This window comes from Ptiloglossa arizonensis, chromosome 1 (assembly GCF_051014685.1).
Source record: "Ptiloglossa arizonensis isolate GNS036 chromosome 1, iyPtiAriz1_principal, whole genome shotgun sequence".
Classification (NCBI taxonomy): domain Eukaryota; kingdom Metazoa; phylum Arthropoda; class Insecta; order Hymenoptera; family Colletidae; genus Ptiloglossa; species Ptiloglossa arizonensis.
Window position 1 is genome coordinate 33,402,970 of NC_135048.1, and position 27,071 is coordinate 33,430,040.

Below are 27,071 nucleotides of genomic sequence, written 5' to 3' on the forward strand. Positions count from 1 at the left end.
CTACCGTTTCTATTGGTAAATTATGCGAGTAGATTCCAGATGAAGAGTACACCTGTGAGGATGTTAATATTCGATTGGATGTACGTTGCCTTCCATCCACCAGCGAGTATGTTCAACAATGGTGGAATCCATGCGCGAACAGGGACGGGAAAGGACTTCCATCGGCCATGGGACAGTGTTTGTTGGCACGATTATTGTAATACAACGTTCGGTCTTTCGTGGACACGACGCCGTGCGTCTTGTGCGCGCGTAACAGCCGATAGCGTGGACTGGCATGATTGATGCGTCCATTCCGAATAATCGGAACCATTTCTCTGTAACCGATGATAATGTGCGCGCAATGTTTAATGAGCTGCGATATCGTTCTTAATGCGTACAAGCTTACAACTAAATCAATCGTTTCCTCTCTTGTTTTTCACAGAAGCGGATCTTCCCCGAAGAACAACGCAGTTAACCCTCGACCAGCGGGGTAAAACACCTATTACGGATCAAAACTAATATTAGGTCACAACCGGTGGATCACCACCGGATGATAACGATAAACCCGATACGTAGTGTCGTTTCAACCCCATCGGTCGAGGGTTTGATCGTTGCCAACTTTTACGTTTCGTAAGTTTCACGCGTCTTGAACGTACAAGCTATACCCACGGACTATCATGGTGGGTACACGCGACCGAAACGTCAACCATACCCAGCCATCCGAATGTTTGTTGTTCGATAAGGGGACAGATAACAGATGCAGTTCGCGTGGAGGCGCTCTCCGTGTGTGTACGCGCGCGCGCACACCCGAGTTATAAAAGCAAACGGCGCGGCGCTATCCAATCAGCGTCGATCGAGCGTGAAATCCCTCCTCTTCGACGAAATTAGACACCCACTCGGCGTTCCCTGCTTCACGGGCCGAGGCCAAAATAACCAATGATAGTTTTTCCAATGGAAGGTGATATAAAAAGCCATCGAAGCATCTTTCTCGCGGATCTTCCGGGCACTCGAGCCGACTGTCTCCGGTGTATCTATGTTTTCGAGGGTGAGAAAGGATTCTGTTAAGTTTCGCCGGGGAAAGGACCCTAAAAGTGGTGACTCGACGGTCCTCGATTGGTGTTTAAGCTTACCAAAACACAGAGCCTCGCCATAAGACACGGTACTAGTCGCAACGAATGGTCAGCAATGTGACGAAACGATCTCAAAGAGCGACATTCAGTAGGTGACGTTCACGAGCCGCTTCCGCGTAAAACTCTCTCCCGACTGTCGGGTCCTCTTTTCGACGTATAGGCGCGATCGTGTTTTTCTCTTGACGTTTTGGGCGCGCATAACATAATGAGGACCGTCGCTGCGTGACGGGCCGCGCCTTTGAAATACGAATACCCCCTATCTACTCTGCGGTAAGATACTCCGCCCAGATACTCTGTTACCGTAGTCAAAGGAGCGCGAGAACCTGCCCACGAGTGCTACTTCTTTGGAAGTCGTTCAGTGTCGGCTTTCTCCGTTCTCATTAAGGGCGCACCGCTCTTATTAAGCGCGAGAAGTAAAGGGAGAGACCGGGGGACCCTCGTGGTACGAGCCGCGATTCCTTCTTCCTGAACAGCCTTTGCGGGACGCTCGTTTTCTCAAAGAGGGTCCTTGGTGAACGACCAAGGCGCCGATAGGGTCAACACTCCGATCCTTCGGGCAGTCCAAGTGTGCCTGTAAAATACGTCAAATTACGGAGTAACGTTGCGTACAAGTTTTACGATTTACGACTGAAAACATTTCCAATAGAAAAACAGTACCAGACAATCTTACAATCGGATCGTAAACACTTTGAGACAGATGTACCCCAGCAGACTGAGGTAAATACCCAAGTCTATGAGACGAATCGTAAGAAACGAAGAACGATTCCTTCTCTTTGAAAATTCTTTACAGGACAGATGCTGTTTCGAAAGTCCTTGGGAGGATTCGAGTGTTCTATAAAATACAACCAAGTCCAGAAGAATGTTAGATACAGGTCTTATAATTCGTGATTGAAAACTCTCCCGATACATCGGAGAACGATCTTACGATCGAATAGCGACTACTCATGAAGCAGAGGGATGCACTCGAATCGGAGTGAATACCCAAATTTTCCAAGATCGCGGTGGATCGAGATGTCAGAATTCTACACCGGTTGTATCTATCGTTCACAGCTGGTCCCGGTCACGAGAGCAACTCGGGACGCGAAATCTCGGACAACTCGGTTACGCGTTCACCGGATGGTTCCTCTTTCTAATATCAGAGGAGTGGACAGACATTGGCCGTGAATAGGCGTATAAATTCACGCGGCAAATATACGTCCGGTCTTTTTTCGCCGTGGGTAGATTCAAGCGTGAGATAAAGGTGTCCCCGGTCTGGTGTATGCGGCAACCCCCTTAAAATACGGTGTCTTCTAGCGGGTAACGCTCGCTGCTACGGCACGCGGTGCTCGCGAACTCCGTCGCGCTCGATTACGAGCTGCGCCGCGACCAACACACGCTAATAAATTAACGGGTAAATAAACCCTCCGCGAGAGGGGACGGTGTGCCGCGTATCTGACTCCGCTTAGAATAGAATAGAATGTATTAGATGTGCACGCGCGATTTAACGGGCCGAGATCTCCTACGGCTGGAGGGTTCTCGGCGTCAACGTCGACCGCAGAATGAATGCTCGATTTTCCGGGAACGGGTAGACGCAACTGGGGTGACGAACTTTTGTTATTACTGAAAACTTTGGCGCTTCGGCTCCGTCCAACGTGGATAGGTACAAATCGTTTGGGTTAGGTGCTGCGCGATGACTTTGGCGGGAAATCTCCATCGACGTCGATCCTATCGTCCAAACCTGTGAAATAAACGTAGATGGAGGATACACGTGGTATGTGAATAGAATTATTAGGTGGTAAATGTAAAGAATTTCTTCCGCGAAATATTTTCTCTTGTTTGTTAAAGCGTGGTAATCGCTTCTTCTATCGTCTCTTGACAATACTTGTACGATGAGTAATGTTAGTTTTTTCTTTTTTGTGTGTAACTTGTCGGGTTTCGCCTGCTGGCCGAGAGCTCACTTCCTTGTAACTTTTCCAAGTGCAAACAGCTTGTATCTGAAATAATGGAAAGTAAATTCACTGAGTGTTCTCTCTCTCCAATTTCAATAATTTCACATTTTACCTAGAATAGTGTTAAAGAAGACGTCCTGGAGAAACTTCGAAGATTTTTAAAGATGTACCCGCTGGATCGGAGGTAGATGCAGGTTCTTCGTTGGTAGAAATCGGAAAAAAGATTCCAGGTATCGCGAACGACCATTCTTGCACCGAGTCGCCATCTTGGATTCGCTGGAAAGACAGTAAATGGATACGGAGTGAAAGAAGCTGGAGGAATCACCCGTGGTGGGTTTTTGAATTACTGTAGGGATTCTTGCTTATCAAGAATTTTTGATGTGACGATAGTGAGATTCCATTTAAACCGGAAAACTATTTCCAAGTAAAAATATCCCTATCCTGAGGACAAAAAGATAGTGTCGATATTAATAAAAATTTTAATTTATTTGGTCCGTTGATAGTAAAGGGAAACATTTCGTCTTGGTTGTCGATTAAGTTGGTCCTGATAAGATTAAAATGGATACGTTTTATCGTCACCACGCGATAAGTGATATAGGGGAGAATGGGGGAATACCGATCGGTTAAATATTTGGGATACTGATTTATTTTATATTTATATTCTTTGTTTTGTCATGTAGTCTCGACGCGATCGATTAATCTACAATGATTCACAATTGTTTCGTCCAAGTCTTTAACGTGAGTAAAAAGTTGACACAATCTTGATATAATATTTTTTTTAGCGAGAAGCCATAAGTATTATTTAAACCCTTACTTTCAGTTTTACCATATGCTTGAAAAATAGTTTTACTTTGTAGATCCGATAAATTTATCGAAAAAAGTGGATTAGAATCGATATAATTTAATATTAGAATAAATCCATAAAGAGTTTGTTTATTTCGGTGCAATAAATATATTACGTTAACAAAAAGAGAAACAAAATATGTCGTTTTTTCATTTATAAACCGTAGAAGAGTAACTGCTCGTTTTCCTTTTTTTTTTTTTTTTGATATACTTAATTTTCTGCATTTCGTATCTTATATACTATTTTAACAGTAAGCTGTCTGTCTAAAGAAAATGTTTTTTGAATTTGACAATGCAGGCTTGTTCTCGAGTAACATTCCTCGAGCGAACGATATTCCCCCATTTTCTCATTCGTTAAGAATCGGAGCATTCCAAAATGGATTTAAAATCATTTCCAAAAAGATCGAGCCGTTTCGACCGAAGCTCTCGATCTTTCGAATGTTTCGAACAGTAACCTCTCTTTCGCGATAGCGAATAGGAAAGAGAGACGCGCGAGAATAGGGTGGAACGTGGTAATTAAGAAAGCGTCCCGTTCCTTTCGTCTGGAAGGCGAGTCGAGCCGCGTTTTCCATTCGGTGTACAAATAGCTCGGAGACCCCCGGCCCCTGTCGGCTTCTCTCATGTCTCCGCGACGCGCAGCGTCGCGTCGCACGCTTCACGCTTCTGCGCTACCCGATGCCGGGCGTCGTCGGTCTTACTTTCAATCTACTTCCTTTTTTCGTTCCCGTGGACCGGCGCCGCGCGATACGCGGGAAATGTCGTATATTTATCCCGACTGCCGCTTAAGGCGCTTTTCCAAGGGAATCGTTCGTCGCGCGGCAAAATGGTGGCCAAGATTCATCCCTGTCGAAAGAAATTCAACACAATACCTTTCGCTTCCAACAACGCTCATGGACGCTCAACCGTCGAATATCTAAGACACCGTACACTTACCGAAACGAGTATCGATGTAAATCGAGTAACGAGAATATCACGTGACATTGTTTGGAGTTCCTCGAAGTATCACTCGCGAAAAAATCGAGAAGTCGAAAGAATCATAGATTTTTTTATTAAACTTGAATTCAGGAACATATTATATTCTTCTTAACATTAGGAATACGTGTATACTTTTCTTAACGATATATCGTAGATGTTTGTTTTTGTTTCTCTTTTTCGCGCAACACCTATTCGAATCCCGCGGAACATGATTTGGGAACCGCTGCGCTTGATCGATAACACGTTCCAAACGTTTTCGTTACGTATCGTTTACAATTACATTCGGTGTTACTCACAGTTCTCTGGTACGGTGGTGATCGTCGCGAATTGTATTTTTGGTACAAATTCTGTAAAAAGGTTATGCTATTTTACCATTCCAAGCGTCTATTTCGCCGAGGCCTAGAGGGTACGAAGGGAAAGAGGATAGACGTCGGCGCGGAGACGCATTAGCCATATTCCGAGGTTGCATGGCGGAACGCCCCTTTCATGCCATCCCCTCCTGCCCTCAAATATTACCGGGAAGATAGAAAGTCCCGGAGAATCTGCCGGCGGAGCGTCCGAACACCGCGTTCCGCGTGTAAATTGGTTAACGAATTGCCGCGCTTAATCTCGTTTCTTCCCGGCTGTTCCTTTTTCCGTTCCGGGCCGATCCAGCGATGGGATTCGCACCGTGCGAGATATCGAAATTCGATTGAATCCGATCGTCGGCTCGCGGAACGTCGACAGCGTACGAAACGTTAAAAATAGGAACAACGAACTGTCGATATACCACTTGCAGAAGTTTCCAGGTTTTTTCGATTCAATTAACGATCGATCGATCATCGATCGTCGATCGGATATTACTTCGTTAATAATCACACGCAGTACGTATGTAGATCGATTACGTTTACGCAACGAAGTATGCTCTAGATCGAGTTCAACCGCTTTCTGGAATACCCATCGATGGTGTACACTTATCGATTGAGAAATATGAATACGTTTGGAAAATATCGATTTAAATTCTGAGCGGCACTTTCGAATAAAAATGTCGTATATTTAATACAAATGATACGAATGTGTTGTAAATATGGATTATATAATTGGCAGTAACGAGAAAAAATTAATTCGACGAGTTATAGGTAATATTGGATTGGTCCCATTGCTAGCTTTACTGTATTCGATGATTTGCGTGGAATCTCTTGCAGATGAGCAGCGAGTAATTTTGCAGCGTACGCGCGCGCGCACCAAGATCGCCGGAAGAATGCAAGAGAAATGCATCGAGGATGACTACTGTCTTAAATAGATACTATGTATCTAATTCGTCATATCCAACTCGAACGAACCTTAATGGTCAGGAAATTACAATCGCATAAAATTGTTAATGTTCAACTTGATAGATTTTATTGCTGCTATGTAAAATTAATAAAATAATAATTACGAAACAAAGAGACAAATAACGCTAAAATAAACATACGTATAAAAAAGGGTTCTGTTTTTAAATTTATTCCTGCGAGTTTATCAATTTTACTGTTTCTTTAATTGTTGTATTCAGTTTATAAAGAATAAAGACAAGGATTTTTTACTCTGTCTAACAAGACAGGGAAAATTGAACTTCGCGAGACTAAAATCCTTACTAATATTGCTATGAAGGAAAATTACCCGTGTTTATTTACCCGCATCGATCAATATCCGATTCGTAGGTGACAAATTTTGTCCATGCACAATTTAAAAAACAAAGATATACAAATTTTTTACGAGAACTTGATTTATGATACGTCACCAAGAGACACGCTCGAGGTTGAAATTGATATATTTTATTTTACCATACACGTAAAGCATTAAATTCGTTTATTTAACGCTCTTCTTTCTCGCATATGTATTAAAAGACAGATATTGGTACAAAGGAAACAATGAGCAGACTATTATACACAATTTTCCAATTTAAACAAATTTCGAATTGTCTTACGGCATCTTGTCGACATACTTATTTTTCCATCGCGTTATCTCGTTCTACTCAAAGGGTGGTAGTCGCCCCGAGTGACACACTACAATAGCCATAATACAAATATGTAACATTTAAAAAATATGGGATTCCAATAAACTGCAACTACTCTCTTATGTCTATGGAAAATTTGAACGACACCCGTCGGTTTGACGCTTGATGAAAAAATGAGTATGCAATCCGACGAAGGGAATGAATTTGTATCTGTATGAGAACAAGTAGAAAGTGAAATCCTCTCGAAAATTGTAAAATTTATCCACACGCATAAAGTACCGAGTAAGAAAAATTCCATTTTCTTTTTCGTTGGACCATCCAATGTACGTAATATGTACAAGCGTTGTAAGTACATTTAATACTAGCCATTATTCTCATCCTTTACTTCATCTACTTGTACTTCCTCCTTCTTTTCAACTTCTTTCGACTTATCGCAGTTTTCCTCCTTTTCCGGCTTCACCGTAACATCGATAGCTTCGTTAGTCTCTGATTCCGAATTTTTTTCCGGATTTGGATCACGATTCTCCTCTCCTTCTTCAACCGATTGTTGAACTTCCGCCGTTACGTTTAACGTTGCGGAACCATCAAAGTTCTGTTGATGCTTTCCAAGACCAACTTGTACCTCTATTAATTCGAGTTCTTCGACCAATGCTTTTTCTCTTCTTTCGATTTCCTCTGTAACACGAAGTATACGTAAAACCAAGGTTTTCTCCTCGCTGTAAGCGAAATCTATTATTAGAGTACGTACCGTGAAGTTCTTTCGCGGACTGAGTCAGAAGAATGTCGGTTTGCGGATGTTTACGCTTCGGTGCATAATAAATAGGAGGTTGCGCGCGTGTTTTTATAAACGAAGCAAGTGGCAATTGTGCAGCACGCCAATCCTGAAATTGCCGACTACGCGCCAATTTTGCCTCCAACGCTCGTACTTCTGCTAATTGTCGTTTGCGGGACAAGAATAGTTGTTGTCTTTCTCTTCGTAATTCCTCCTTCTCCCTTCTTCGAGCCTCTTCCACTCTTGCTTCTACTTCTGCCTTTTTATCTTCCTACGAAGAGACTGTGTTTCTCAAAGATACGCAACAACAAATATACTCTTAATACCAATAAAAGATAATGTACCTTTGCTTTAAGTTTAGTCTCCTCTTGACGAAATTTCTGTAGAGTACCTAAAAGAGCTCCGAACATTCGTTTATTCCTTTGCCGACTACGTTCATCCGTTCTTTCTCGTCTGATTACTTCTTGTCGAGATGGAATTTCCCGTGGAGTAGCTATTACTCTTGAGGATACAGCGGGCTAAAATAGATATTTAATAGTATTATTTGAACTAACGTGTAAAAAAATATGAACATTAATAAATATGTTTTGTATAATTTCACCTTGATAATAGTATCATCTTCATCGGCACTATCGTCGGCATTGGAAGGAACACGTGCACTTAAACGACTGAAAACTGTTTTTGGTTCTCCGTTTGAACCTTGCCATCGTCGTTTTCCACCAGGTACTTCATTGTTGACAAAATCTGATACAACACGACGTCTATCTTCTTGCAGTGGCCTCTTTTGTGATAACCTATTATAATTGCATTGCAGAAAAGTGCATCAACAATTATACGTCGCAAGGAAATGTCATTGCTTATACAAACAATTTGATTTATTTTAATACGAATTTTGTGCATCTTAAATTAAGAACGGATATATTTACTATAGCGTTGCTAAAATATCGGAAAAAACTGCAACAAAATCGTATGGAACGTAATAAAATGGTTGAAGAAATCTTGAGTACAAAAAATAGGTTATGTTTGTAGACAACAGTGTTTTACTCAATGATCAATGAATTAACAAATAAGGTATATTCTGAAAGTGTAGAACTTATTCTAGGACATTTTAGGAACGTTTACAAAAGAATTATCATGAATTTAACCTGGGTGGCGGTTGTATCGGGCCGTTTTCTCCATCGGGAAGATCCCGGCCCAAGATTTTCCGAATACTCCTATCGAGGCCTCGAAGACCATCTCGGGCGGCTTCTAATTGCGCTTCTAACCTCTCAGCCCCCCAGGCCTCCTGTGGATCTAATTTTCTCATCTATTTATATTCGCCACGTTCACTGAAATCGCAAAACTAATTTATTTAGCAAGCCAAAACGATTGTTGTCGAACCGCATCACTGTCGTGGAGCCACCTACAATTTCGTTCCTTTTTTCCTAATCGATAAGTCTCGGGATTTTTCCTTACGTTTGTAGATCACGAATCTAGTAAATTTCTCATGACGCCAAAATAATTGCATCCAGTTATTGACTAGAGATAACTATCGTTAATGATTGAACAAATTATTTTTACGTTTCTGATTTTATTACAAATTTTATATATTTATAACAGTTTTATGCTTGGATTAATTATCTGTTTACAAAGACACTTAGTGAAACGATATAGCTTTTGTCACTTTTGTAGTACAAATAGTGTCCTCTATGGCAAAACATTCAAATTTATAGAGAAATATTTCCTAACTCAGAGCCATTTTTGCCGCTAGATGACGCAATCTATGTATAAATTAAAATTAGAAAAAAAATATATTTTGGCATAAAAATGTATAAAATTTTATTACAAATAAAAATAAATACTAGTTTTAGCTTTATTAATACAAAACTATATAAATTTTTATTCTACCTTTTGCATTTTTTAAAAATCATTTCTCCCATTTCTGACTATGTACGATCTCGACTATTATTATATTGTATTTTGTTAAAGACGAAAAGTTATTATAGCTTTTTGTTTAAAATAATTAAGATCATTTTCATAAGTTGCAATCTACTGTAAATTTTGTAAACTGCCCTTAATACTATAAACACCCTATATATCTCTCTGCATATATAATTCCAAACAAAAATATATTGGCGGGCAAATTACAACCTGTACAACGCGTCATGTTCGAAAATCATGGTGCCTTTATAAGTGACAATTATTTTTGATACTATCTTTAATACAATTTAATGATTTTTTCATTAGTTGTTTTAGAAGAATACCTATTATTCTTTATATAATTAACAGTTACAAAACATGACGACAAAATTGCAGAATACAGGAAAATATTGGGCCGACAGGTCAAATGTAAAAAATGATCAAAAACAGGAAGAAAATCCATCACGGTAAAATGTTTTTAATTTGAAATACAGTCATCACATATTTTATTGTTACATTCATATTTCTTTAGAGAGGCTTCGGGAGGAAGATTAAAAGAAGTCAATGAAAATATTAGAATAGACGGTTTATATGGATTCCACAGGGTAACTGATATACAGGAAAGAACAGGGTTTCTTATTAATATGCATCCAGTAAGTTGCCACATAATAATTGTCATTTATTATAATCACTTTGTAATATTGTTTATAAAATTATATTATTTTCTGTTACAGACAGAAATTATAGAGGATGATAAAAGACTGTTCAGTGGTGTAGATTATTATTTCTTAGAAGAAGATTGTACGAGATTTAAAATTTCTTATCCATATTGTCCATATTTTTATATCTTATGCAGAAAGGATACATACGAAGAAACTTCCACTGGCTTAAAAAAAAAATATAGCGGCCTTATACAAAAAGTTGAAACACTTTATAAAGAAGATCTTGACCTGGTATGATAAAATTAAAACAATATAAAAAGACTTAAAAAGAATAATTCAGTGTTTTTTCCCTCCTTTTTAGCCAAATCATCTAATTGGTTTAAAACAAAAGTACATGAAACTATCGTTTCTGAATAATGTGGATTCGTTTAAAGTTAGACGAGATATTATGAAAGCTGTAAAAGCAAACAAAGAAAGAGAAAAGAATCATACTTTCTACACAGATATGTTGTCAAATGCATTAAATCCAGGTCAAGAAGTGGACAGTCACAAAAAGCAAACTATAGATTTTACAGATAATATTCTTGACATTAGGTATATTTCAAAGTACGATTGAATCTTGTGTTTAGTAATATTTGTACTCTTTTATTGTGTCATATATTATTGCAGAGAACATGATATACCGCATCATGTGCGGTTGTCCATAGACTTGAATATTTGTTGCGGTAATTGGTATTTGGTAAAAACAAGGGGAAACGAATTGCCACTTATCACAAGAAGAGAAGATATGATTGAACCACCTGATCCAATTGTGCTGGCTTATGATATTGAAACTACGAAGCTTCCTTTGAAATTTCCTGATGCTAATACAGATCAGATCATGATGATTTCATACATGATTGATGGACAGGTATTTGTTGTTTTGTACAAGTATTTTTTACAATATTCTATTGGACGCTAGACTATTATTTAATGCAATATTGTGCTTAATTTTAGGGATATTTAATAACAAATAGAGAAATAATTTCAAGCGATATTGAAGACTTTGAGTATACTCCACAACCAGAATTCGAGGGCTTATTTACTGTTTTTAACGAACCTAATGAAAAAGCTACAATAAAAAAGTTTTTCGATCATATAAATGACATTCGTCCACATATATTTGTAACATATAACGGTGATTTCTTCGATTGGCCGTTTGTAGAAACTAGAGCAGCATTCTATAATATGGACATGAAAGACCGGATTGGTTTTTCCAAAAATCGTGATGGTGTTTATGCCTGTAGGCCAGCTATGCACATGGATTGTTTAAGGTATTACATAATCTATGAAACTAATGTTGTTATAAATATTGTACACAATATTGGTTTTAATTTTTAACTTTTAAGAACAGTTGGGTAAGGCGTGATTCATATTTACCTGTGGGCTCTCAGAATTTGAAAGCTGTTGCAAAAGCAAAACTACGATACAATCCAATAGAACTTGATCCTGAAGATATGTGTAGATTAGCATCTGAAGAACCAGCAACTCTCGCAAACTATTCAGTTTCTGACGCAGTTGCAACATATTATCTCTACTATAAATATGTCCATCCCTTTATATTTGCATTATGTACTATTATTCCTATGGATCCAGACGAAGTAAGTGATTTGTGTAAAATAGAACACAAACAATATGATCATACTTATATTTGTTCATTGATAGGTACTTAGGAAGGGATCTGGTACATTATGTGAATCTCTTTTGATGGTAGAAGCCTTTCGAGCTAACATTATATTTCCTAATAAACAAGAAACAGAATTAAGTAAATTCACAAAGGATGGCCACTTACTGGATCAAGAAACATATGTAGGAGGACATGTGGAAGCCTTAGAGTCTGGTGTTTTTAGAGCTGACATTCCTTGTCGTTTTAAGATAGTAACAAGTGCAGTAGATGAACTACTAAGTGGTGTTGAAAATGCTTTGAAATATGCTATACAAGAAGAAGAGAAAGTACCAATAGATATGGTCACTAATTTTGATGAAATAGTTAAAGAAATCAAAGTGAAATTAGAGGGCCTGAGAAGTCAGCCTTTAAGGTTGGAGAATCCTGTAATTTACCATTTAGATGTTGGTGCCATGTATCCAAACATTATTTTAACTAATCGTCTCCAGCCATCTGCAATAGTGGATGAAACCGTTTGCGCTGCATGCGATTATAACAGACAAGGAGCACTTTGTCAAAGGAACATGACATGGATGTGGAGAGGAGAATATTGTAAGATCCAGAGACACTTGAGTAAAATATTAATATGATTCACTGTCTCAAATGTATTTTTTTTTTTTTTTTTTTTTTTTTCAAATTTTAGTGTCTGCAAGTTTAAGCGAGTATCAAAGGATGCAACAACAACTAGAAAATGAAAAGTTTCCATCACAATTTCCTGGCGGTGCCCGTCGAGCTTATCATGAGTTGTCTAAACAAGAACAGGCTACATACGAGAAAAAGAGACTTTCTGAATATTGTAAAAAGGCGTATAAGAAAGTCAAAATTACGAGAACGGAGGAGAGAAAGCAAACGATTTGCCAGAAAGAAAATTCGTTTTACGTCGACACTGTTAGAGCGTTCAGAGATAGAAGATATGAATATAAAGCTCTTACTAAAGTTGCGAAACAACAGGTAGCAGCAGCGTTAACAAATGGAGATGCGGGTGATATTAAATCTGCTAAAAGTCGAGAAGTACTCTATGATTCTTTGCAACTTGCCCATAAATGTATTTTAAATTCTTTTTATGGCTATGTTATGAGGAAAGGGTATGTATAAATTGCATTTTCCCTCGCGTTCAAAACTGTTAACATAGTTTTATTGTATTTTAGATCACGATGGTTCAGTATGGAAATGGGCGGTATAGTATGTTACACGGGAGCACATATTATTATGAAAGCTAGAGAAATTATAGAAAAGATTGGCCGTCCATTGGAATTGGATACTGATGGTATTTGGTGCCTACTACCCGCATCTTTCCCCGACAATGTGGTTGTCTACACTAATCATCCAAAAAAGTCGAAGCTTGTAATATCTTATCCAAATGCTATCCTTAATTTGATGGTAAAGGTAAGTTAGACTTAAGATAAGTTAATTTTTTTATTATTATCTTTTACTTAATTTGTAGGACCAATTTACTAATGATGTATATCACGAACTTGTTGACTCTGAAAATTTAACATATACGATTAGGAGTGAAAATTCTATATTCTTTGAAGTAGATGGTCCATATTTGGCCATGGTATTGCCTGCCGCGAAAGAAGAAGGGAAAAAATTAAAAAAACGATACGCAGTCTTCAATTTTGACGGCTCTTTAGCTGAATTGAAAGGGTTTGAAGTGAAGAGAAGGGGTGAACTTCAATTGATTAAAATTTTTCAGTCTTCTGTTTTTGAATCTTTCTTAAAAGGTAACACACTTGAAGAGTGCTATGCATCTGTGGCTAAAGATGCAGATTATTGGCTCGATATCCTATTTAGCAAGGTAAATACAAATATTCTTAATTTTATTAAATCTTTTATATTAATGACTAAGTGTGAAAAATATTCAGTGTTCAGATATGCCGGATTCGGAAGTATTTGAACTTATATCCGAAAATAAATCAATGTCACGTAAATTAGAGGAATACGGAGAACAAAAGTCTACGTCTATTTCCACTGCTAAAAGACTAGCCGAGTTTTTAGGTGATCAAATGGTAAAAGATGCTGGCCTAGCTTGTAAATATATTATTGCTAACAAACCTCATGGTGCACCAGTTACGGAACGGTAATAATAAAAATTTAATTAATATGATAGAAATTCTGTTGTATTAAATCATGTATTTTGTTAAACTGCAGCGCAATACCATTAGCCATTTTTCAATCAGAACCAGCAATAAAAAGACATTACTTGCGCAAGTGGTTAAAGGATCCTGGCTTACAAAATGACGATATACGGCATATTTTAGATTGGAATTATTATATTGAAAGACTTGGAAACACTATTCAAAAGATTATTACCATTCCAGCGGCAATGCAAGGAGTACTGATTCCTTCTTATATAAAATTATTGTCATTCACTTTTTGTATCTACATTCGTTCCTTTTCCTCAGGTTCATAATCCTGTACCTAGAGTGAAGCATCCAGATTGGTTACATAAAAGAGTAATGGAGAAAAGCGCAACGCATAAACAACGGAAAATTACAGATATATTTACAGTAGTGCCAAAAGATCAAGAAAAGAATATTGATGATGAAGAGCCAAGTTCATCTGGTTCTTGCGATATTGAAGACTTAGTTGATGGAGAACAGCAATTTAAACGACCAATGCCGGTTGTCAATAAAAGGAAAAGACAATATTCGGACGAAAATAAAGAAGATGATATTAATAAAAGCTGGAAAGAAGTTTTAGGTTCACCGCCACCAATGGGAACGACAAAGGAGGAAAATTTGAAGTGGTTGGAATTTCAGAAACAGAAATGGGCCCATCAGGCTAAACAAAGAGGACGTCATCAAAAGAATAAAAAGAGTAAAACGGACGATGATGATAATAATAGTTGGAACGTTACAAGGAGTACCAAAACAACAAGTTTAGGTGGCTTTTTGAAACAAGCTCAAAAGAAATTAATTAATTCGCCATGGCAAATTATTCAAGTAAGAACATGTTTATAAGAGCAATTATATTTATGATTCAAAAATTAAACCAAATCAATGAATTGTGTCATTCAGATAACAACGACAAACGAGCCCGGCTTATTTCGATTATGGGTATTGGTCAATCAAGATCTTCACCCATTACGTCTTATAATACCTCGCATATTTTATGTAAATACTCGCAAACCAAAACCAGATCCGGAACCTGGTAAAAAAGTGTCGTGGACGAAAAGTTCTAAAGTTTTACCGCGATCACGACCTATTCACAATTTATATCGATATTCTGTCCCAGAAGCACAATATCTAGAACACAGTCAGTAAGTTACATTCTTTAAATTCTTAAACATTCTTACATTCAAATATCTTTTAATTCATTCAGTTTATTTATAGAGAACTTTTGGAAGATTTAAGTAAACCAGAAATTGAAGGAATTTACGAAACTCAAATGACATTAGAGTTTAGAGCTGTTCTTCAATTAGGATGTATCTGCACAGTAGATCGCAAGGCAGCACATATTATAGCAGATGGTGCAGATACATTTACCTTAGATCAATTAGAATTTAAGAGTATTGCTGTTCAACCATATCTTAAGAACGTAATGTATTTTTATTTTTGTAACATATTTTGTTATAAAAATTAAAAATTGAATGTCTGTTTTACTTTAGCTTCATCGAATCAATTATGCTTTCTTATATCATCATTGGAGTTCGAATCATCAACGAGCATTATGGGCGCTTTTTTTAAATGCGAGCAAGAGAGCCCATATATTTGTGTTGGATACAGTTTCCTCAAAACAAATGCCTAATATGAATACATTATACATTGAAGAACGAAACTTAGCGTAAGATTTATAAATTTTATTTTTTATGAATAATATTTTGTTGTATTTGAAATATTATTATTGGTTGAATATATCTTAGTGTATCTATGAATGGAGAGGATAAAGTAACAATGTTACCGAAAACAATGCAATTCGTAGTGAGATATGAAACTGACTTTCAACAAGTTTGTCGCGTTTTGCAAGCAGCTTCACTCGCATATAAGAATGAAGGACATGGTGCAACCATATTTATTACTCAAACTGCTCTTGGTATGTTTTAGTGGAATTTTACCTATCATGTTTTGTGCTTTGTACAATTAGAAAATAATATATTTGTTACTTTTTTGTACTAGATAAGAGAACACTATTAACCCAAATGCCGTTACTTAATGATTTTCCATTGATTAATACCTATGTGCAAGACATTGAAAATTTATACAGTACACTTGAATGGCAGAAAGTTGGTGCAAAAATAATGATACGTCATTATTTTAAGAGTCAACAAATTGTTGAATTGATGGCAGAACAGTGCAGATATTTTCATGCACCTATTGGAAATATTCCTGCAGATCCAACTCTTTTTGGTGCAGACTTATTTTATGCTAGACACTTGCAAAAAAATAACTTTGTATTATGGTGTTCTCCAACAGAAAAGCCAGATTTAGGAGGCAGTGAAAATGACGATAACAGGTTATAATTATATTTAATTAGTGAATTTGCGCCTATTACAATTTTTTTTATAATGGGATTATTTACAGATTATTGACGGACTTTGAGGACAGTACACATTGTGCTGCAACCAATCCTGGAACTTATTCCAGTATATCCATTGAATTAGAAATAGAAAGTTTGGCAGTGAATACCTTATTACAATATCATCATATTCACGATATCGATGGAACTAGTTCCTTTGTTGCATTTCATAATCAACAAACAACATCTGTTCAAGTAAGCAAAGCATTTTTATGTAAGAAAACCAATTATGAAATATGAAATTATGTAAGCTATATCTTTATAGAGTATGGCTACAGGTGATCCTATGACAAATGTAATTCCTAGCTATGATGAAACTGCACTTTGTAGTCCTGCATTTAGAATATTACGAAGTATGGTCAATACGTGGCTATTGGATGTTTCAGTTTATAAGAATGTATTTGCAGATTATCAAATTATTCACTTCTATCGGTAATTATAAACCTTCGAATTTTGAACATTGTACATATATTCAATTTATTGCTTTGTAAATTCATATTTCTTCAGATGGTTACGTTCACCCAATGCTATGCTTTATGATCCTGCTTTGAGAAGAACTTTACACACTTACATGAAAAAATTATTCATACAATTATTAGCCGAGTTTAAAATACTAGGTTCTGTTATTATCTATGCAAATTTTAATAAAATTATTTTATGTACAAAAAAAAGATCAGTGAATGATGCATTGAGTTATGTGGAATTCGTTGTGCAAACAATACGTAATAAAGAAATTTTTCATAGTATTGAAATCACCTTTGAACAGTGTTGGGAATACTTAATATGGCTTGACATTGTAAGTAAAGATGTGAATATGTAGTATAAAATTAAGTATTTGATTGTTTAAATGAAAATACTGAACAAATTAACAGCATAATCACGGTGGCGTGAAAGGAAAATTACCAAAAGATATGGAAGAAAATACAGATACTCTTGATGAAAATGCTGAGGAGGATAATGAGTACCCAGTAGGTATTCACATAATTCTTTCATAGTATTACTGTACAATATTTTTAATCAATGTTTTCTTTCACTAAGGCTGAAGTAGTGATGAAGTGGAATTTGATGGAATGTCTTCCCAGAGAGGCTGCATGTCAATCAAGTTTTAGTGCCATAATAGCGGGGTACATAAATGCAATTTATCAATTTATGTCCGAAAATGAACAATTGAATGCTACTGTAAGACCTAGAAGAAGGTTAAGTCAAAGTTTAAGTCAAAGTTTATCAGCACAACTGGGTTTAGGAGCACTCACAAATACAGCAGATTTTGTTAAGCGACTCATATCAGGAGACATGTCTCAAAAGCTTTTTCAGTATGTACTTTCATTTCGTTTTTAAGTTTAAAAGATGAACTTTTTTTTATTTCACTTAAATGTGTTGCAGAATTGTACAGAAAATATACAAGAAAAGTCCGGAAATGGTATTATCTATTCAAGACTATCCAAATTTAGATTTAGATGGTAAAGAGAACAAAAAGATTAATCCTGCTTTAGAGTTAATTAAATCAGTGTGCAAGGTACTTAATTATAAATGGAGTTGTATTTAATAATTGTTCATTAAATAAATGATTTAAATTCAGTTATTATTCTAGGTTTTATCTCTGGACAAAGAAATTGAAAATGAAATATATAACATGCGAACAAATATGTTACGGTTGATCAGAATTAGTAGTTACAGTGATGAAGCTGAATGGAAAGATCCCTGCATATCATTAATTTTACCAGAAATTATTTGTAAAGCATGTAATCATACAAGAGATATTGATCTTTGTAAAGATAATTTGTGTATTATGGAAAATAGCAGGTATATGTTATTTTATAAGAAATTATTATACATTTATTTTATTTTACAACAATTTTATTTGTACAGATACATGTGGAAATGTCCACTTTGCAAAATGAACTATGATAACGAAGAGATAGAATTCCTTCTGATAGATATATTAAATCGCAAGAGTATGGGTTATATGTTGCAAGATTTGCAATGTCGCAAATGCCAAGAAATTAAAAGAGAAAATATGAGTGAACTTTGTTCCTGTTCTGGGGATTTTAAAACTTTAATTTCCAGAGATGAAATTGTGAAATTTATAAAGATATGCAAATCTGTTGCTAGAAAGTGTAATATGGAAACATTAATGGAAATAGTAGATAATACAAAACTTTTTATAGATAACACTTAGTTTTAGAAATTTTATATATTTATATCATAAGTGAATTGTAAATCAGTGATTACATTTTTTTTTATTACTTTTAATTTAATTATCTACATTACGGATGATGGTCTTCAATATACTTACATTTATTGTATTACATATGTACGTATTTTTGAAACTGATTACTTAATATTAAATGTAACAAGATTCGTACAGATTTTCTAATCTATGTATCTTTATACGGTTTCATTAAATTTATTCTTTTACGAAGTGCTCACTTGTGGCTCTGAAATTACATTTGCCTTGTGTTTTCAATAATATTACATAATATATGAATTACAATATCTTTAATATGCTTCAAGTATTACATACCCTTGTATTGAAAGGTTGGAAATTGTTCCATTTTTTGTCTATCTGAATGACCATATTGTTTTGCCAGCCTCTCGAGTTCATTTTTCTTTTCTTTCTCAATTTCAGGAGTCGCATCAACTAGTTTTCCACCGCTAGATTCAATGGTTTAATATTAAAGTTACATTTAGCAATTTGTTTGTATTTGCTTAATTTTTGCTAATATGTCTTTCAAAGTATGCAGAATAAACTTACGCGCTTTTAGATTTGTATTCACGGATTTTTTCTATAAATAGTTTTTGAATTGGATCACTTGCTGTTTTCAAGGCTGGTGCACAAATGCCAATATTGCGTTTTAAAACCTTTGGTAAGTCGAATGCCAGATGTTTGGTGAGCATTTTGCTTAAAAAAGTAAAATATGCGTACTATCTAGTTGTCACTGTAGGATCAAAAACAATAAATGACAAGTGATACAAACAATATTAATTTTGCTAACTATATAAAATAACAATACTACATAGAATTATTTCAATCTGTAAACGAATGACAAATTATAAGAAATTATTGAATATTTCTTACGTAATGCAACATTATATAAAGTAGGTTATGTTCACTTTGAAGATTATTATTTAAAAAATTAAAAAATCGAAACATGACAAACGTTTATACTAGTATCGTTATAAATTTAAATATAATTCGAAATCATTTAAGGCAATGCAGTACTCTTACCTTTTATTCAGGGAACACTTTGGCAGTACTCGTCGATAATAGTAACCTTAGAATATGTAGTAGTTCGTAAGGTGCCCGCAAATTGACATTGCAGACAAAAGCAGTTAATTCTATATACCTCGATACGATTGGTCGGAATTTCAACGTCGATAAGTTTTCATTTTTATTCACTTCATAAGTATCTTCTTCAAGCATTTACCTCTTGTGATTAACTTTCGAGAATGTTATTACAATTGTATACAATATCAACTACAAAATAGTATTTAAAAATTAAAAATTTGTTGTTAAGAATATAGAGTGAGCCCAATGAGTCTGCGAACCATCTATCTATTTGTATGTCCCGACTACAACGTCGCTCCAACGGAAGTTGCAGAACACAGCTACGAATCACAATACGGAATGTAAGCGACTACCACTGATTGGTCGTAGACACGTTTCTGCAGAGGGTGGGGAGGTGGAGCCCGCTCTTGGTTTCATTCATGAACGCCTGGGCCGCAGCCATAATACATTTGTAATCTGTATTGTGTACGGGTAGACCGCGTTAGTGCTGCCGATGTGCGTGCGCCTCACAGTCGTACACGTGATTCTTGTTTTGTGTTCGGTTCTCTTTTGGTGTTTTCCGTGTGCATTATCAGACCAATTGACATTGCTGGCTTCTTCACTGGATTTTACGTTGGAAAACAGGTAAGAGAATGCGTTGAAATGCGTTAACCTGCGCGCTTTCTGCGTGACTCGAGCGCGCGAACGCGAATCTTCGAAACTTTCGAACAAACGAAACCTTTGATTCGTGTTTTATTAGTAAGAGAACGACGTGAAAGGGGAATACGAAGGAATAGTAGGCTCTTACGAAAGGGTAGAACGTAGCGTCAGCGAGAAAAGTGTACGCCTACGTACGGGCAGGCCTATATTTGTTTTGACGGAGTGTTCACTGGCTACTTTGCATCCCACGGACGATCGGAAACACTGACAAGATGAGTATTATAATACGAGATCCACGTACAGACTTGCCTGTTGCCAATCGTTTAACGAGATCAAATTTTTCTATCGTTCGTTCGTACCGGCTTAAATAAAAATTGAAGAAATTTCATCGTATTTTCGTTCTTTAGGATTTTGTCGAGTTGATCCAGTTTTTTGTATCTCGATGCAATCTCTGCGTAATAATGCAAACTTTTTTTTATAAACTTGCAAACAATCGTGACGTCCTTTGTAAGCATCCCGAACGTATTGAGAGATTTAAGCTTATCTTACGTCATGACATCTGCGATATGTGCTTTCGTTTGACTTCAAATATGTTTATCTACATCGGAACCGATTATACAATTTATAGAAGGTGCGATTTCGTTGGTTAGAACATCAAGGTGTATTAATACTCTATCTAAAACAAGATTTATCCGTGATGAAAATCAACAAGCGATTTTTGTAAGAACATTTCGAAGATTAGTTTCCGTTCTCACGTATTGATCCCGTATCGATCGTAAATATATATCGTATACCCGATAATCGTATCGCATCTTGCGTCATGTACAGTTTCACATTTATCATTTCGACCGAACGTAAACGGTGTTCGTGCAATTTTTAAACAGTCATCTCTTCCAAATAAGTGTACAGTGAAACTTTATTTTTCATTTCTTCGAAGATTGATGAACGAATTTGTTGCGATGATAGGGAGTCAAGAAATACAATGAAATGCATTGTACAAGTAAGAGAATCTACTGCATGATTAACGAACGAGTGTGCTACGTAATGCTTAGATAATGGGTTTTCATTGCAATCTTCGCGTGTTCTCATCTCTATAATACATAATACAAAACAATATAAATCATTACGACCGAAATCATCGGTTGTTTCGATAGATAATAGGACGATATTTCTTATTGAATGTTTCGAGATTAGAAGTGAAAAGCCATAAACTAATATAATTGGATTTATTGCGAAATTCTATCCGGTACGTTTCAAAATACGTTGTATAATTTACAGAGTTAAAAGACAGTTCCCCTCGAAAAATAAAATGTTCTTTCACGATTCTTGGCTTTCGATAAAAATAAATTCAGAGAACATACAGGACACGTGTTTCTTTCGAATTCTTTATTTCACAAATGAAATGCAAAAGATCGTAAACGATGTGAAATTCGCCACACTTACGGAAAAGAAGATCAATGTTACCAACTTATAAGAAACAATAAAAATGAAGAATGTTGGCAAAAACGTCCGTACGACCAAACGACAAGATCGAATTATATTTTGAATTTTATTTCAATATATTTTACACTCCGGTAAACATTTTCTGTCGAGTCTGGATTAAGTTTTTATGGAGCGTCTGCGTAACATGTTTCGCCGGTAACGCGTGGAGGTAATATTTCTGTTGAACAGTATTTGATATACATACCGAGACGAGAGAAAGAGAGAGAGAGAGAGAGAGAGAGAAACATAGTGATGTAGGTAGGGAGCGAGAGCGAGAGAAATGGTGTGTTGGACACTGTGTAAGTTAAACGTACACGAGGGGATGAGATGGCTAGCCTGGCAATTTAAAAAAGGAACGCGATGCCCTCGGTGTTGGTGGGTCGAATGGTTTTTGTACACTTTCTCGGATCTCGGGGAGTACGGCATGGCAACGTCGCGACCTACCATGCTTCCCTCGTTTGTCTTCTCGGCTGTTTCTTCTCTGCCAAAGACGCGACAAATATCAAAGGCCAGAAGACACACCGCGATGACAAAGCTGCACGAACGTTCTGACATCGAGATGGAAAGAATGGAAGCAAGAAAGAGACGGTGAGAAAGCAAGAGATAAAGGGAAACTGCATGCGCGCGAGAAAGATAGGAAAGAAAACCGTTGATCGGTTCCGAGAGACAAGACGTGTTTCGTGTTTCGCCAAACGGTTTTTACGCGGAAAAGAAGTCGCAAAAGAAAGTTTCCAATGACAGGTAAATGTTTGTCGTTACGTTCCTTTTCGAACGATTATACGATCGATCGTCCGATATTTGAAGGTTGGCAATCAATATTTGCGAAGTACATTGCGAGTCAATCGACGTTCGATGTTTTTAGATCGAGACGATGATCGTTCGATAATCGAAAGCATACTTTTCTATTGTATCGTGGAGTTCGAACTCGGTGCGTAGTTTTTTTGTAAAACGAGTTCACGAAATTACGGTTCGAAGAAGGGAATACATAGTTTTTAATGAGTTCGAAAGTCAAGGGCACATCGAGATTTTTCCCCATATGGGTTCATCGTGGGTGCCGGAGCTTCTATACGGGTCCATGCATCCCGTGACCTGGAGGAACGTCTGCCCGCATCTGGAAACCCAACGGCAGCTCCTCGAAAGATATTATATTGCTCTCTCGGCGGAGTTGAAACAATAGACACTTCAACTCCTCGAAGGACAGGCCAGTTTGTAGACGGTGTCCCAGAAAAATGAAACGAAAACTGTGGCAATTTCATAGGCGGACGGTACGCGATCCACAGTACGTAAAAATTTAACGTAACTTCCGCCATGTTGTTTGTTCGAGAATCGAATTCTTATTTTAAAATAGTGTTTCAACGTTTGTGAATTGAAATCGTGTAACTAATTATCTTCAAAGTCGATTATCCAGAAAGTATCGTATCGCACATTTTCGATTCACTTAACGTAAGTTGGGTTATTTATTTTTTTCGAGAAAAATCACCACCTTCGAGATAGATGTAGATATTCGGTTATTGTTCCTTGAAGAGAAACGTGTTTTAGGGTTAGGTTGTTCAGTTATTCGAGAGAAATCACGATCTTTCGAGTTAGGTTATTCGTTTCTTGGAAGGGTATCGGCGCGCTATCGGTATTGTCTTTCGTTTTTCTTTTTCCTCCGTTTCGGTCTACGGATGGAAAACGTGAAACGTTTCGAGGTATCGTTAACCCGTCTAATGCTAAACGTCTAGCGTACCGGTGTCCTCGGTATGCCAGTCAGCCAACTCGCGGAGTGAAACAAACCAGGAGCGTTACGACTTTACCCTCCGTATCGAACGATCTTTTCTTTCGCTTTCGTTGCTCGGAAACGCAGGTAAACGCACCCGAGTGGAAATGGCATTCTCGTATTTGCGCGGAAGTCGGCCGGACACTTTAAAAGCCGATCGTGTTTCCTTCCGACAACACCTACAGATTTTCAGATACAACGGGAACACGCATGAAAAGTATCCATCGAAGTGCAGCGCAGACGTAGGTCTTGGATCATCATTCGACGCTTGTGAATTTCTCGAATATTCGTGCAACGTGTTTAATACACGGAGAACAACCATTCGCTCGCGAAGAATACGTTTCGTTTACGTTTGCGTATTTATAACAATTACGGAACGAATACGACGCGTTCGAAATTACGATAAATAGCGTGTACGAATATTCACCGGGATATCGGTTGCGGTTCGGTGAAAGTAAAAATTACGGTGAAACGTTGAACGTCGCGCAATAAATTGATTTTTTTTTCGCGTTACAATTGAATAACGGTGGGGCAAGGTGACCTTCGGATGAATATCACGATATCTCTGTCGGTCGAAGAGATACGTCTGCCGTTTTTATCGAATGGAAGCGTCTCGCAGAGTCGATTCGAGCGAGTCTTCTCTGGAATTTGATCTCTCGCTACGCGTATATTTGTTATTTCACGGGCTCATTGTGCCACGCTCTTTCAGAAAGCGTGTCGGATAAGCGAATCGTGCGCGTATCTTTCGTTGCGTTCGATCGATAGCATCTGCTCGCCGATAAGGATTGTTATCTGCTCGATCGTGAAGCGAAAGCTGCAGACATTGTTAATGCCACGGTTAAAAATAACCCCATGGGGAGGCGGAACCGTGATCTCTCCCTTTCGTCTTTTCGATCGTCTTTCACCTTACGGTCTTGGGATTATTTCGGAATCGTTGTCTCGAGCCTTCGGTATTTAACGCGCGGACGTTATCTGCGTTCGATAAACGTTTCCACCTGCTTTGGAAATTCTCGATAGAAAAGCAACACGTCGATCGATGCATTCGTACGATGTTTGTACACCTTCGATAGGAGGATCTTTATTTACACGCTGAGAAGTCATTCATATTTTCTGCGTAAAATCAATCGTAAAGGAAAAGTAAATTTCTCAGGGAAAGAAAAGATTTATTATTAGACGTTTCGAAAGTTCTCGTTAGAAAATAAAAAAAAAAAGAAACTTTCTTCGAGTCATCGCGTTTGTTGTATCTCGAGATGGTTCCTTTTTTTTTTCTTTTCTTCTTTTTTTTTACGTTCAAAACCTTTTCAACTCGTACGCTAGAGGGGATGCTCTCTCATTGCTTTCTCATCGAGAAGATACAGACACCTTGTACGGACGAGAGGGTTAAAAACCAGAATTTTGAAACGCTTTGTACCGAGGCAGATTTTGCCCACGTCTAAAGAGCCGTGAGAGTCGATGGCGGTGCTCGAGCACTTTTCCACCTACCATCTGTCGTTTGGGCTTCCAGCCGGAGTAACCTGATCTTTGTAGAAACCAGGGTTCGAAAACCTCCTACGTACGTTATGGTGCCTGCAGCTCGCATCCCCTTACACTTGCACCTTTTAAAAATTGCACCGGCGTGTTTCGCAAAACCGCGCAATTCTCGAGCTCTCGGGTTTGTTCGTCAAAGAGAAAAGAAAAGAAAAAAAAAAAAAAGTCATCGAGTCACGTTTCCGCTAAAATTAAAATGTTTTCCACGACCAGTTTTTGACCTTTCTCAGTAAATTTACTCGTATCGATTAACACGAACCTACGCACGAATGTGCGTACGTACGCACGTGTACTTTTTTTTTTTATATCGATTATTCGCCATAATGCGGAGAAAGGAAATACGAATCAAGTTTATAGAAACAGCTAAAGTTACAGCTGAATATAATATTCGCAAACTCGTTAGACACATAAAACTGTGTGAGATATCGATACGATAATTTTAATTCTAAATTAAAATTAAATACATTCCGTCTCTTGGAGTGTGTAACAGAGGATGCAGGTTTTTAATTCGCCCTTTGTGAATAATAAGCGATCGAGATTTCTTCCAGATAATTTTCACCGAGATAAAATCTCGATTTGGTAAGAAAACGATAGATAACGGATTAGTTCGAACGATACGGTGCTCGAGCGATCAATCGTTTGTTGAAGAGCTCTGGTAACGCGAGTTTGATTTCATTCCGAGCCGGAGGACGATTTTCGAGGCGTCCTCGTGCACCTAGGTACATTGAAAATAGCAACGATTTCTCGAAGTTTCTCAAAGTACGAAGCCTCGAGCATCCGTTTCGGCGAGTTTAGAGTCGGCGATGTTTCACGCGTTTTAGAGCACAAGGGGGGTGGGGAAAAAGGAAGACTCGGTTGGCAGAGTAGGTACGTCATGTGGAAGAGAATTTACTGTACAGGTTGCAAATAAAAAGGGAACGGTGGTGATTTAGCATCTCCAGACCCGGCTCGGGAATTGTGCGCTTGCGCGCGCACACGCAAGCGCGGTTCGTTGAACGTCTGTTTTTAAAGCGCCTCCCGACCGCCATTAAGCGTCCAAACGAAAAGTTATGCTTTTCACGTGCGGGCCACCGCCTAAATAACGAATTTACATCGCGCGAATCAAACAAAATGCCTCCGAACGCCGCAATAACCTCTCAGGGACGAACAAATTTATTTAGGAACCGAGCGAGTACCAGCAGCGAGTTTATAGAGGGACTAATTGGCCCGCGATTTCATCTTTAACTCATCGACTGCCAAGATGAACTTTAACGAAAATTTCGACGAATTTGATTCTCGTAAACGAAACATTCGACCGTGACGATTCCATTCTTTTAAAAATTCCGACCGAGAATCGTCGCGGGTGAAAGTAAAACTAGTGTTTCGACGAAAGGACAGGTTTTCGAACACCCGTTAGATATCTGTACGATCTGATTCGTATCTCCTTCTCGGTACGCTGGGAGCATCGACGAAGAATTTACAAAGTATAGTACATCGACGCGTTACGCTCCGTACGCTTCCTACTGTTGGAAGTTGAAAAGATCTGTTCCAGGAGGAACGCGTGTCCCATTGGTCGAGGAACTCGACGCGCATGATCAATCGAGGTTCTACCGAGAGAGCGCCATCTATCGGCAGGTGTTGAACTTAGACTCCCTTCTAACACGCAACTAGCCATTAAAGAAATACACAGCCTCGCAGTCGAGAAGCGTTCCTCTCACCTTATGGAACCCCTTGGAACAGATCTTTTCGATTCGAGATAGAAAACGGAAAAAAAAAAAAAAAAAACGAAAGGTCGATTTCCGGAACGGAGACGCTGCATCGGTTCGACCGTGCACGATAACGAGCGGAATCGGCTTGGGTCTGTCACGAGTCGTGGAACTTCGATGCAACGTTAACGTAAATATTCGAGTCGTCGATGAACCACGACGTTGGCAGTCGATGCGTCAGAGAGCCTTTAAACAAACGAAAGAAAGAGAACTGGTCGTCGTTAACGTTCCCGATACCGTTTAT

The 27,071-nt window shown here is 37.7% G+C and overlaps 4 protein-coding genes across 9 annotated transcripts in view; 2 read left to right on the forward strand and 2 right to left on the reverse strand.

Annotated features, from left to right (window-relative positions):
• Nucleotides 1–6,316: 6,316 nt before the first annotated feature.
• Pnn (desmosome associated protein-like protein pinnin) lies at nucleotides 6,317–9,153 on the reverse strand. Its single transcript, XM_076327675.1, has 6 exons — nucleotides 9,009–9,153; nucleotides 8,748–8,930; nucleotides 8,204–8,396; nucleotides 7,947–8,120; nucleotides 7,579–7,873; nucleotides 6,317–7,505 (listed from the first exon to the last, which is right to left on the reverse strand). Exons 2-6 carry the CDS (start codon nucleotides 8,906–8,908, stop codon nucleotides 7,192–7,194), a joined length of 1,137 nt encoding a protein of 378 aa, XP_076183790.1. The 5' UTR covers nucleotides 8,909–8,930; nucleotides 9,009–9,153; the 3' UTR covers nucleotides 6,317–7,191.
• Nucleotides 9,154–9,858: 705 nt separating this feature from the next.
• Dnapol-epsilon255 (DNA polymerase epsilon catalytic subunit 1) lies at nucleotides 9,859–18,743 on the forward strand. The gene is made up of 27 exons (XM_076315244.1): nucleotides 9,859–9,968; nucleotides 10,034–10,154; nucleotides 10,236–10,454; nucleotides 10,525–10,757; nucleotides 10,833–11,073; nucleotides 11,160–11,476; nucleotides 11,557–11,803; nucleotides 11,868–12,420; nucleotides 12,512–12,953; nucleotides 13,017–13,254; nucleotides 13,313–13,666; nucleotides 13,734–13,948; nucleotides 14,020–14,203; nucleotides 14,274–14,813; nucleotides 14,889–15,130; nucleotides 15,204–15,408; nucleotides 15,479–15,654; nucleotides 15,734–15,903; nucleotides 15,987–16,323; nucleotides 16,392–16,581; nucleotides 16,652–16,818; nucleotides 16,894–17,182; nucleotides 17,259–17,354; nucleotides 17,425–17,699; nucleotides 17,770–17,902; nucleotides 17,978–18,189; nucleotides 18,256–18,743. Exons 1-27 carry the CDS (start codon nucleotides 9,880–9,882, stop codon nucleotides 18,563–18,565), a joined length of 6,795 nt encoding a protein of 2,264 aa, XP_076171359.1. The 5' UTR covers nucleotides 9,859–9,879; the 3' UTR covers nucleotides 18,566–18,743.
• On the reverse strand, nucleotides 18,608–26,237 carry LOC143148717 (ATP synthase-coupling factor 6, mitochondrial). 3 transcript variants are annotated; one of them, XM_076315348.1, is made up of 4 exons: nucleotides 26,234–26,237; nucleotides 19,142–19,290; nucleotides 18,911–19,041; nucleotides 18,608–18,824 (listed from the first exon to the last, which is right to left on the reverse strand). In XM_076315348.1, the coding sequence occupies exons 2-4, from the start codon at nucleotides 19,282–19,284 to the stop codon at nucleotides 18,802–18,804; spliced, it is 297 nt and encodes a 98-aa protein (XP_076171463.1). In that variant the 5' UTR covers nucleotides 19,285–19,290; nucleotides 26,234–26,237; the 3' UTR covers nucleotides 18,608–18,801. The 3 variants fall into 3 exon arrangements, with proteins under 3 accessions (XP_076171463.1, XP_076171454.1, XP_076171446.1); XM_076315339.1 differs by lacking the exon at nucleotides 26,234–26,237 and adding an exon at nucleotides 19,616–19,761 and having other exon boundaries at nucleotides 19,142–19,288; XM_076315331.1 differs by lacking the exon at nucleotides 26,234–26,237 and adding an exon at nucleotides 19,616–19,753 and having other exon boundaries at nucleotides 19,142–19,325.
• Nucleotides 20,119–27,071, forward strand: part of Pnt (ETS transcription factor pointed) — a 279,236-nt gene continuing 272,283 nt past the window's right edge. For 2 of the 4 annotated variants that reach the window (XM_076315257.1, XM_076315274.1), the window contains exon 1: nucleotides 20,119–20,299. The gene's annotated coding sequence lies outside the window, so the exon portion shown is untranslated. Of the gene's footprint in view, nucleotides 20,300–26,033; nucleotides 26,958–27,071 lie in introns of those variants that run through there. The other 2 variants (XM_076315299.1, XM_076315265.1) reach the window with 2 other exon arrangements.